This window comes from Lithobates pipiens, unplaced genomic scaffold (assembly GCF_037356315.1).
Source record: "Lithobates pipiens isolate NorthernLeopardFrog02 unplaced genomic scaffold, aLitPip1_a1.2 Scaffold_8, whole genome shotgun sequence".
Lineage (NCBI taxonomy): Eukaryota > Metazoa > Chordata > Amphibia > Anura > Ranidae > Lithobates > Lithobates pipiens.
Genome location: NW_027507903.1, coordinates 611,637,813 through 611,650,844, shown reverse-complemented (window position 1 = coordinate 611,650,844; position 13,032 = coordinate 611,637,813). Strand labels below are relative to the sequence as shown.

At 44.2% G+C, this 13,032-nt stretch overlaps 1 protein-coding gene across 1 annotated transcript in view; it reads left to right on the top strand.

The window, feature by feature from the left end:
* Window positions 1-5,442: 5,442 nt before the first annotated feature.
* LOC143962326 (uncharacterized) overlaps window positions 5,443-13,032 on the top strand; it is a 39,434-nt gene continuing 31,844 nt past the window's right edge. The window contains exons 1-2 of the mRNA XM_077471626.1: window positions 5,443-5,470; window positions 12,520-12,894. Coding sequence (XP_077327752.1) covers window positions 5,443-5,470; window positions 12,520-12,894 — 403 coding nt within the window. The remainder of the gene's footprint in view (window positions 5,471-12,519; window positions 12,895-13,032) is intronic.

Sequence of the window (13,032 nt, the reverse complement as noted above, 5' to 3'; positions counted from 1 at the left end):
AGCTGGGACTGCTGGAATCACAATCACCCTCAGGATCTTCGTGCAAACAGGACTGGACCGGAACTCTTCGTAAAGTAAGCAAACACCTTGGTCCTAGGAGGAGGACAAAAAAGGAACACAGTCTCTGTTCAGAAGCAAAGATTTATGGGAGTGGGGTCGTATGAGGTATGAGAGGCAGGATTAACCCATACGTAGGCTGCCATGGAGTCTGTCAGGAAACAATATTTTTAACTTTTTGTTATAAAATATATCCAATGAAAAAAAAAATGTAAAACAATCTAATTTCTTTATAAATTTAGACCAATATGTATTCTGCTATATATTTTTGTTAATAAGCGTATATTGATTGGTTTACCTGAACCTTATAGCAGCAGCAAAATATGGGATTTATGGATTTTTAAAAAATATTTAATTAGTAATGTCGGCGATCAGCGATTTATAGCAGGACTGCTATATTGCGGCGGTCAATCTGACACCTGACACTTTTTGGGAAGCAGTGACACTAATGCAGTGATCACTGCTAAAAATATACACTATCACTGTACTAATGACACTGGCAGGGAAGGGGTTAATCATCTAGGGAGATCAAAGGGTTAAAGCGGTTGGAAAGATTTTTATTAGCAGTTGTATTGCCAGCTTGGTGATTTTTACCTACAGGTAAGCCTATATTAAGGCTTACCTGTAGGTAAAATGAATATTTCCTAAACCTGCATGGTTTAGGAGATCTTCACACTGACGTCAGAGATGCATGTGCTCTGAAGGTCCGGCGTATCGTGCCAGAACTTTAGAGCTCCTTGCCGGAACGGAGGGCTTCCTGAGCGCATTCGCAGGAGTGACGTCATGGCGTCTCCGGCCATTAACAGCGGCGGAGCCCACGAACCCGGAAGAGACACAGAGGGAACGTGTCAGCCCCCTCAGCAGTGACTGGGCACAGCTGCAGGGGCTTTGAATTGCAGAATTACGTATATACTGTGTGTAAGTGAGTGTTTATATATATATATATATATATATATATATATATATATATATATATATATATATATATATATATATATATATATACTCTATATTACAAAAAATATTGGGACATCTGTCTTTACAGGCACATAAACTTTAATGGCATCACAATCTTAGTCCGTAGGGTTCAATATTGAGTTGGCGCACCCTTTGCAGCTATAACAGCTTCAACTCTTCTGGAAAGGCTGTCCACAAGGTTTAGGAGTGTGTCTATGGGAATGTTTGACTATTCTTCCAGAAGCGCATTTGTGAGGTCAGGCACTTATTCGCAGTCTCCACTCTAATTCATCCCAAAGGTGTTCTATCGGGTTGAGGTCAGGATTCTGTGCAGGTCAGTCAAGTTCCTCCACCCCAAACTCACTCATCCATGTCTTTATGGACCTTGCCTTGTGCACTGGTCCAAATCATTTGATGGAGGGGGATTACAGTGTGGGGTTGCTTTTCAGGGGTTGGGTTTGGCCCCTTAGTTCCAGTGAAGGGAACTCTTAAGGCATCAGCATACCAAGATATTTTGGACAATTTTATGCTCCCAACTTTGTGGGAGCAGTTTGGGGATGGCCCCTTCCTGTTCCAACATGACTGCACACCAATACACAAAGCACGGTCCATAAACTTTTTCACATCATGATGGGCTTCACTATGGGAGCTTTCCTTTTTTTTTATGTGAGTCTCCTCTATGTGATTTGTGAACCATGTGATGGATAAACTTGCTGCTACTTGTTTGACCATTATAATTTGTGGTCCTGGACATCTGGTAAGAAGTCTTATGCCGTGTACACACGGTCGGACTTTCCGGGAGAAAAAGTCAGACGGAATGATTTCATCGGATATTCCGATCATGTGTGGGCTTCAGCTGACTTTTTTTTTTTTTCGAAAATTCTGATGGACCTAGAAATAGAACATGTTTTAAATCTTTCCGACAGAATCAATTTCTATCAGGAAAACCGTTTGTCTGTGTGCTGTTCCGACTGACCAAAAACGACGCAAGGTAAGCTATTGGCTACTGGATATTGAACTTCCTTTTTCTAGTCCCATCGTATGCCTTTTACGTCACCGCATTCTAAATGATCGGACTTTGGTGTGATCGTGTGTAGGCAAGTCCATTTCAGAGGTACTCCGTTGGAACGCGGTCGAAAAAAACCTTTAGAGTTTATTCTGACGGAAAAACCTATTGTGTGTACGCGGCATGAGTGTGAGGGTGTTGCTGGTGACGAACACTTTCATTCTGCACGGATCATCCCTTCATTGGATTTTTTTGCACTTATGGACTCTTTATGATTTTTTTTATTGTTACATTATTAAGATTGAGTTCTATTTTGCACATGGACACTTTTTTTTTAATGTTATATATTGTTGCATTATTTGGAGCACTGCTTATTTTCTCTTTATTATTTATCAACCAACATCAGTGCCTGACCTCACAAATGCTCTTCTGGAAGAATGGTCAAACATTCCCATAGACACACTCCTAAACCTTGTGGACGGCCTTCCCAGAAGAGTTGAAGCTGTTATAGCTGCAAAGGGTGGGCCAACTCAATATTGAACCCTACGGACTAAGACTGGGATGCCATTAAAGTTCATGTGCGTGTAAAGACGGGCGTCCCAATACTTTTAGTAATATAGTGCATATGTGATTCTGTGCAGGAGAGCCGCCCTGTAGCTGTAAAACTTCTACAGGGCATTCTTAACCACTTCCCGCCCGCTGTATATCAATATGAGGTGCGCAAAGTTCTTGTGTTATCCTGACCGTCATATGACGTCATATGACGTGATCAGGATAACAGGCCAGCATGCGCCCGCTCGGTGATGCTGTGTATCAGTCTGACACACTGCAACATTAATCTCGGTAAAGAGCTTCTGACGGAGCTTCTGATGGAGGCTCTTTACCATGTGATCAGCTGTGTCAAATCACAGCTGATCACGATGTAAACAGGAAAAGCCATGAATCGGGTCTGACAGACGCGAGCAGAGGAGAGCCAATCGGCGGCTCTCCTCACAGGGGGGTCTGCGCTGATTGATTATAAGTGTAGCTCCCCCAAGAATGCCCACCAGGACCACCAGGGATGTCACCAAGACCAACGGGGATGTTCACCACTGATGACCACAAGGTATGCAACTCTTGGCCACCAGGGATGCCAATCAGTGCCCACATATGATGCCAATCACTGCCTATATATATGATGCCAATCACTGCCTACCAGCGATGCCTGACAGTTCCTCCATATCAGCGATGCCCATCAATGCCAACTATCAGTGCCCATCCGTGCCCATCAGTGCCGCCTTTAGGTGCCCATCAGTACCACCCATACGTACCCATCAGTGCAGCCTATTAGTGCCCATCTGTGCGGCCTATGAATCCCCATCAGTGCCACCTATCAGTGCCCATCAGTGCCACCTCTTCAGTGCGACCTCATTGGTGCTACCTCATCAGTGCCCATAAGTGCCACCTAATCAGTGCCCCTCAGTGAAGGAGAAAACTTACTTATTTACAAAATTGTATAACAGAAACGAAGAAAATTATTTTTTTCTAAATTTTCAGTCTTTTTTTATTTGCTTAGCTGAAAATTGGCCTGGGCAGGAAGGGGGGAAAGTGCCCTTTAGTGAAGTGGTTAAACAGAAAGTGCAATTCAAGGACATGTAAATAACTTAAAAAATATTTTTGTTTACAAAATGGCTTGTAAATGTGTTGGACAGTTTATATAGAGCTGCCTATACAAGAGATTTTAAAGAGGAAGTAAACCCTGATTTTACTTCCTCTTTCATTCCCTGCAAAGGTAACTGACACAGGAGCCAGCAATGTCACCGCTGTCCTCTGTAGTCTGGCGCATCCATCTTCTTGGTGGGTCTCGCAGCTCCGCCGCTGTCATTCGGCGAAGCCGCTATGATGTCACTCCCGCGCATGCGCACGGGAGCTGCCACGCGCGGCATATAATCTAGGCTTACCTGTAGGTCAAAGTGTGTTGTAAGGGTTTACAACCACTTTAAGTATGGGGGGGGGGGGTAAAGGTCCACTTAAATGTAATTTATGCAGTTGGCGTTAAACTTTTCTCTTATACAGTACGTATTTCATCATTTACTGTTTGCCTTGAATTCAGCTTTAAATAAGTTACATGTGTTTTGTTCTCAGACAGATTTCATGAAACCTCTGGACAGCTATGTGTTGATCAGCCTCCAAGAACTGAATCGATAGAAGGGAAGTCGGTCACCATCCCGTGCCAATTTTCATTTCCAGAACCAAAGAGCAGCACTGTATCCACAACTTTCATTTTGAGGGCAGCTGATCGAAATTTCTGTGGAGGGGATAATAGGATCATTTATAACACCAGTACAGGATCCTTCTCCCCCAAGTATCGGGGAAGGCTAAATGTGACATTCGATCTAAGACACAAAAATGCCTCAATAACCATAAACAATGTAAAGAAGGAGGACGCTACACACTATTGCTGCCGCTTAGAACTGGGTTTTCCCAATAGGGACAGCCAGAAATGGGGAAGCCCTGGTGGTACAAGGCTTACAGTGAAAGGTAAGCCAAGGTCAGACTTTACAAAATCCAAATTTCTCAATATATATGAATGACAATTGATAAGTTTCTTATTTTTGTTTTGTTTTTACTATGGTAATGCAGGCTGATAAAAATTTGCAAAATGCCAAATGAGAAATGTCCATGGTTGTGAACAGCTTGTTTTGATCTTTCTCTTTCAGGTGTTGCTGTATCGGTGCATCTTCCTTGGCTAAGGAGAGACAGGGAACTAACCTGATGACAACACTAACCCTCTGTATATTTTGTTATTACTGTATATATTGTATAGATAGTTAGGAAGCAATATTATTGCTCTGCTTGTCTTTACAATTATACATAACTATTTTGATACTTGAGTGTCATACATGACTTACCATTTTTATGTGTCTGATAACATGTTTATTTCAAGTGGTATGCCACACATACGTTTTATATTTTTATATTGTTACTTTGTTAATCTTTCCCTTTCCCCACCTATCCCAGTTTTGCCAGGAATTCACTCTCAGGCTTGGGAGCTCAAATTATTTTTTCTGCAAACTCTGAGACTTAGTTTTTTGGGCAGGGGGAGGATGTAGCACCCTGGAGTTTAGGCATGGAGCTCCTCATAAATTTACTCGCCAGGAGTAGTAACCTGGTCAATTATTAGAGATCTAATGATTCTTCCTAAGCTTGGCCTTGTTGCACTTTTCTCTTCTACCACTAGGTCGCAGGATACTTGGTGGTACTTGATATTAGAAGGGTAGCTCAAGGTCAGGTTATGGGTATAAGGGGTATCTCAGCCTATGGGCAGGGGTTTTCTTGAATCCCTTGGCCTGCTGGGAGCACCTATATGAATGAATGAATGAATGAACAAACACAAAGGGACCATCCACCTTATTACCAGGGAAACAAGTACCGGAATAGGCATGGTGGAGAATTGGGAAACTTCAGATGGTAATCAAATCGGGGACCCAGCCAGCAGAGGTGCCGCTTGCAGAGCAGCCTTGTATGTCAAGCCAGGGACCGAGCAGGCCAGCGGGGGTGAAGCTTGAGAAGTATCTGGAGTGCCAAGCTAGGAACCCAGCAGAGAGGCGCATGAGGAAGATACCACCATGAAGATTGGAGGTGTTCCAGGGATTCAGTGGCAGTGAATCAGAGGGTCTAGTGAGAGACTACAAGGAGAAGTTGTAGTGAAGGTGAAAGAACTGTTACATTTTGTGTTAGGAACTGTTAAAGACTGTTGCCATAGGACACAGCATTCCTGCACGTGCAGATGTTGCTTCTTGCTGAAGGCCTTTCCCTGCACGGCTGTCCTCCTGTCTCGAGTCTGCTAATGGAACTTGCAACTACTCAAGGGTGTCCTGGCCCTAACCCTCTTTCCCCCATAAAAATGTGTAAGAGAAATAAACATCTCTTTTGCATTCAAGAAGTGTCTGGCGCCCAATAACTTCCACTATGCCTCACAACCCACCACATACAGCAGGATGTCAGCTATTTTTGGCCCTAGAGGTCCTCATTAGACTGCAGGAGGCCTTGCTACAGTTGCAATGTTAATTGGCAGACTCCGAGATCTCTATAGGTATGCAGCCATGCAGGGAAAGCCATCCAGCTAGAGACCACATCTGCACGAGTAGGATCGCTGTCTCCTATGGCAACAGGCTTGTAACAGTTTTTAACACAAGTTGTAATGAACTCCTTTACTTCCTCTACTATTTCCTCCTGTAGATCTTCACTCAACTGTGCTACCAGTCTCTCTCACTAGACTTGCTGATCCACTGCATCCCCTGATCTTCAACCCCGTGTCCCTGCTGGGTCCCTAGCTTTGCACTCACAGATACTCCTCAATCATCACCCCTCTGGCCTGCTCGGTCCCTGGTTTGACAAACTATATTGCTCCTATATCACCTCCACTGGCTGGGTCCCTGGCTTGGCACCTGCTGAAGTTTCCCAATTCTTCACCATCCCCGGCTGCAGAGAATACTTCTCTGGTACTTGCTTCAGCTACTTACATTGGCCCCTGGTAAAAAGGTGGATGCTCCTTTAGTAGCACCAGTTTCCCCTCTACCTCGGACCACGACAGATTCCCTGGAAGGCAGAACCACCACTTCTAGTTGGACTGCAAGCCACAGTCCCTACCCTACGCTGCTCTTGTGCTTCTGGATAGGTCCCACAGACAGCAGTCCCTGGGATAGGCCTCAGGCTCTGGTCTAGCAGCCGGGGCAGCACAGCACACTGTCAGGACTGGGCTTGGCCCTTCCTTCTCTGAGCTGGCCACTCAGCTGTTAGCTAATTGCCACCTCCTATTTCTCCACAGTGTCTCACCTGTTGATGATATCCTGCTCATCAATCCTGCCTACTTAAAGAGGAAGCAAACCCTGATGGGTTTTACTTCCTCTTTGTTTCCCTGCAAAGGTAAAGCATAATGGGCTACTATGCATTGAAAAAGAAGCCTGTGATGTCACCGCTGTCCCTTTTTTCATGAAGCATCCATCTTCCTTCCGGGTATCGTGGCTCTGGTGCTTTAATTGGCCGGAGCCGTAATGACGTCAATCATGCACATGCGCACGGAAGCCGCCAGTCACGGCACAAACTCATTTAGAAACGACACACTCGCTGTTTGTCTATGGCCCATGCGCTATAGACATCAGTGCTTGTCTAATTTCTAAATATCTCCTAAACTGTGGAGGTTTGGGAGATATTTCGAACACCTACAAGTAAGCCTTAATCTAGGCTTACCTGTAGGTAAAAGTGGTTGTATCGGGTTTACAACTACTTTAAGCCATCAGCCCAGATGATCTCTGCTTTTTCCTTGGTCAACATCACAGAGATTATCTCCTGCGTTCCTGTTAAAAATTTCATTGGTTTTCCACTACGCTGATCCCTGGCTCCCTGACTTTCTGGTTTGTCTGACTACCCGTTCTAGTTACTGAACTTTCACTGTGTTTTGACTATGTTTGTTCTCTTTACTTTTATAACTAAACAAGTCTATTTTAACTGTACTTCTGTCTCAATCTGATTCATGGTTTCTGACAGTAGGCGAAGGCCATGAATTCAGAAGATGCAGTCAATTCACTTGTCGGTAATATTTTTTCCAGATTGGATGAGCACAATTGCTGCATAAATCAGTTTGCCATGGCGTTAAAAATGCTCCTGAGTCACACGGCTCACCTGGAATCTCCCACTGTGGCTACTCCGGTACAACCTGTGTTGCATGCTGTCCCTGCTGCTGCTCCAGACTCTGTGCAGGCACCCGTCTCGAGTATTACCTCTATAAGAGGTATGTCTGGTTCCGCTCCGCTTCCCCAGTGATTTGGGGGTGATCCAGTCCAATGCAGAGGGTTTCTCAAACAGGTTGAGATATACTTTGAGATGCTGCCCCAGGTGTTTCCCATGGACAGAAGCAAAGTAGGTTTCGTGATATCTTTGCTTTCTAAGAGAACCTTGGCCTGGGCAAACCCTCTATGGGAGATGCAAAAGCCTGTTGTCTTGAGTTACCCTAAGTTTGTGGCTTCTTTAAAAATGGTATTTGACGTTCCCACGCACTCTGCTTCTGCTGCCAATTGCCTCATGTCTATCAGACTGTTGCTGATTACGCCATTTAATTCCATACACTGGCAGCAGAGGTTGCTTGGAACAATGAGGCCCACGTGGCTGCTTTTTCTCATGGTCTCTCGGATACCATCAAGGATAAGATAGCAGCCCGAGATATATTGAGCTGGAGAAGTTAATCACGTTTGCCATCCTTATTAACTCCAGACTCAGAGAAAGAATTCCTTTTTAAGGAGCGCATGAGGAAGCCTCCTGTACATTTGTCTCCAAGCTTTGCAGTCCCTCCCTTGCCCCCCTTGCCTCCCATGACTCCTGGTACCGAGTCGGTCAGTTAAAGTGAACCCATGCACTTGAGCTTCACGCTTCTCTCTGCAGATGAGAGAACCCTTAGGAGGAGGGAGAGATTGTGGCCAGGCAGGTCACTTTTTGAAGTCTTGTCCTACCCGTCCAGGGAATGCCTGAACAGGACCTGTCATGAACAGACCTTAGGTGGCGTTGTTTCATCCCCAGTTATACAGAAGGATAAGCCCCTGCTTTCGGTTACCCTTTCTTCAGCTGAGTCATCCATCGAGATACAGGCTCTAATCGACTCTGGGGCTGCAGGCCTGTTAATTGATGGTGCCTTTGTATCAAATCATTCGATTCCACTGCAGCTGTGTGACACTCCACTTGCCATTGAGGCTCTTGATGGGAGAGCTCTACAGTCTGCCCATGTGACTCATGAGACTGTTCCATTGTCGGAGGGGCTCTTCACCATAAGATAATCCAATTCCAAGTTATTTCCTCACCTAAATTTCCACTGGTTATTGGTTATCCTTGGTTACAGAGGCACAACCCCTCTTTTGATTGGCTCCATGCTGAGATTCTTGCCTGGTCGCCACAATGCATTAAGTCATGCTACCAGAAGGTAGCCAAGATCCTATGCACTTCTTCACTCTCCTCCCTGCCGGAGAAGTACCGTGATTTTAGCGATGTTTTTGACAAAGGTCAAGTCAGTAGTTTGTCTCCACATCGGTCATATGATTGCGCAATTGACCTTCAACCTGGTGCCATATCCCCTCATGGCTGGGTTTACCCTTTGTCAGTCTTGGAGGATAAGGCCATGAAGGAGTATGTTACAGATGCACTTTCTCGAGGTTTCATCTGCAAATCCTCGTCTCCTGCTGGTGCTGGTCTCTTCTTTGTGAAGAAGAAGAGTGGTGAACTGAGACCTTGTATTGATTATAGGGGTCTCAATCATTTCACGATTAAGAATGCCTATCCAATTCAGTTGATTACGGAGTTATTTGACCACCTCAAGGGAGCAACAGTTTTCACAAAGCTTGATTTGAGAGGGGTATACAATCTCATGAGGATTAAGGAGGGCGACGAGTGGAAAACTGCATTTAATACCAGAACAGGCCATTATGAGTACCTCGTAATGCCTTTTGGCCTTACTAACGTCCCAGCAGTTTTCCAGGAATTTATTAACGATGTCCTTCAAGATTTGTTGCAGTTATGTGTGGTGGTTTATCTCGACGATATCCTCATATTTTCCAAGTCCCTGAAGAGCCACCACACAGATGTATGTTGTGTGCTTCAGAAACTAAGAGAACAATCTCTATTGTAAATTGGAGACATGCAAAAATTCCATTGTGAACAGGTTAAATTTCTGGGTTATGTCATTTCCACTGATGTTTTTTTGATGGACCCAGAGATACTTTCAGCAGTCCTACAGTGGCCCGGACCTGTGGGTTTACGTCCTTTGCAGTTTTTTCTTGGCTTTGCCAACTACTATTGGAAGTTTATTCAGGACTTCTTGTCTCTGGTCAAGCCCCTGACTGATATGATCAGAAAGGACGGTAACTCAGAAATTAGTCTCCAGGGTCCATTAATGTCTTTGAGAGTCTCAAGGCTGCTCCTGTGTTGGTACATCCCTATCCTACGTTACCTTTTATCTTTGAGGTTGATGCTTCTGAGACTGAAGTTGGCACCCTTCTATCTCAATGCCCTACCTCTGAGAGCGCTATGCACCATTGTGGCTACTTTTCCAAGAAATTATGACCTGCGGAGTGCAAATACGAGATTGGTGACAGAGCTGTTAGCGATCATTTTAGCCCTGAAAGACGGGAGACATCTGTTTTGAGGTACCACTGTGCCGGTTCTCATTCTTACTGACCATAAGAATCTCACATTCTTGTCTGAGGCTAAACGTCTTTCTCCCAGAAGGGCGCGATGGGCTCTTTTCTTGTCTAATTTCAATTACATTGTCTTTTTCTTACCCGATACTAAGAATGTGAGGGCTGACGCTTTGTTACGACAATTTTCCTCCACTTCCAAGATGGAGTTGATTCCAGTTCCTGTGATTCCTACTGATCATATTTTGGCTATGGTTCGCACCAGTCTCACTTCTCCTTTGGGTGACAAAATTCTTCCAAAGCCCAGACTTGAACCCAATTGAATATCTCCGGAGAGATCTGAAAATTGCTGTGCACAGATGCTCCCCATTCAACCTGATGGAGCTTAAGAGGTTCTGAAAAGAACAATGGGAGAAACTGTCCAAAAATAGGTGTGTCAAGCTTGTAGCATCATACTCAAAAAGACTTGAGGCTGTGATTGGTACCAAAGGTGCTTCAACAAATTATTGAGCAAAGGCTGTGAATACTTATGCACATGGGATTTTTTTTTTCGTTTTCTATTTTTTTTTAAATAAAAAAGATTTCAAACAAAATTCTTTCACGTTGTCATTTTGGGGTATTGTTTGTAGAATTTTGAGGAAAACAATTACCTTATACTCTAGTAATTACGGTATTTAATCCATTTTGGAATAAGGCTGTAACATAACAAAATGTGGAAAAAGAAGCGCTGTCAATACTTTCCGGTTGCACTGTAGGTGACTAGTTGTTAATTAATTCATATAGATCATTTAGATCACTGTCGGCTATTAGGTGCTAGATGTGTATTAGCATTAAGTTTATGTTAGCTGTTCCTTAGCTATGTTAACCACTTCCTGCCTGCCAAGTGGTTCAGTTATCCTGACTGGACACCATATGACGTGAAACAGGATAACCCGGGGGCGTGCATGCCAGCGATCATTAGTGGGGTGTGTCAGTCTGGCACATCGTATCTCCTATCTGGGTAAAGAGCCTCTGATGGAGACTCTTTACCACATGTTAATAGGAAGAGCCGTTTATTGGATTATCAGTGCAGCCCCTCCCAGCCAAGGATGCCCACCCAGGACCACCAGGGATGCCACCCAGGACCACCAGGGATGCCCACCATGGATGCCCATCCAGGGCCACCAGGGGTGCCTCCCAGGACCACCAGGTATGACATTAGAGGTGCCAATCAGTGCTCAGCAGTAATGCCAGCCAGCGCCTCCTTTTTCGGTCATTTTTTATTTGTTTAGCAAAAAAAAACCCCAGTGGTGATCAAATACCACCAAAAAAAGCTCTATTTGTGGGAACAAAATGATAAAAATTTTGTTTTTGTACAGTGTAAGCCCCCGTACACACGGTCGGAGAATCCGTCAGAATGTGTCCTGTCGGACCGTGTTGTCGGATAATCCGAATGTGTGTGGTATGCATCGGACTGTTTCCGTCGGAATATCCGTCGGATCAAATTTTCCAACTTGTTGGAAATATTTTCCTACCAACTGGTCCGATAGGACATACTCCGATCATGTGTAGAGAATTCCGATCGGACAAAGTGCCACGCATGCTCAGATCAAATTCCTACATCAAAGCTATTGGCTACTAGCCTGAACGTAGTCCCATCGTAACGAAATTAGGTCATCACGTTCTGAAAGATCGGATTTTTCGACAACTTTGTCCGACCATGTGTATGCAACAGTTTCGGACACAATCCGACGGACAAAATCCGACGGATTTGGTTGGCAGAATGTTCGACTGTGTGTACGGGGGCTATGACCGTGCAATTGTCATTCCAAGTGCGACAGCGCTGAAAGCTGAAAATTGTCCTGGGCAGGAAGGGGGGGAAGTGCCCAGTATTGAAGTGGTTAATTATATTCCTGTTCACAGTTTGTATAAACTCTTATCTGATCTTGCATGGTATATATTCTGTGAATTTACAATAAAGAGTTCCAGTTCGCACCTAAGCTAGTGTAGTCTAATATATTGGGTGCAATATTCAGCTATAATAGCTGGTTCCTGGGTCCAGACTGGAGAAAGCTGTATACTGACAGAAGCCCCCAATCTGGGTGCTGGATGGTTCTAGACACATACATGTTGTATGGACCCTAGCGTTACATAACTGCAGGAGAGAAAAAACAGAACCAGGTCTTTAGGTCTTTCAGGCAGGGCTGTGCTATTTGTCGAGGGGTGCAAATCTCAGGACTGGATGGGCAGAAATACAGATCCTTTGGCAGGTAAACCAGCTCCCATACATTACATTCATCTGTATATTAGGCTTTTTTCCTTGAGTTCAGCTTTAAAAACAATTAAACAGGCATTGAGGTTTTTGTTTGGCACATTTGTCTATAATAATATTTTATTCTATATCAGATAGGAATGACCCCGGTCTGGAGACAACACCGGTGATCTTTGCTGCTCCTGGAGATAATGTGACACTTCTGGGTCACTTCACAAGTAACAACCTAACATCTGCAAGTGACGTCACCTGTCATGTACGGAGGACCGCAGACAGAGCTACTGGATGTGACCACGGCACAAATATCGGAGAATGCACCTATAAGAATAATTCTTTATCTTTCCAAATCAATCAAGTTACCAGTGAGGATAATGCCTTTTATTGCTGGCAAGTGCACATATCTACTAATAATGAAGAGAAAAACACATATTACTATCTTGGACCGCAACTTCTTATTATAGGTGGGTGATTTTTTTTTAATTCAACAATTAGCAGTGTTCAGAGGAAAATCTCTAAAATCTGTATACAGTAGCTGTCCTAATCCAATCTTTACAACCTTATATAATCTTTAACAGGTCAAAGTGAAAATTAAAGTGGTA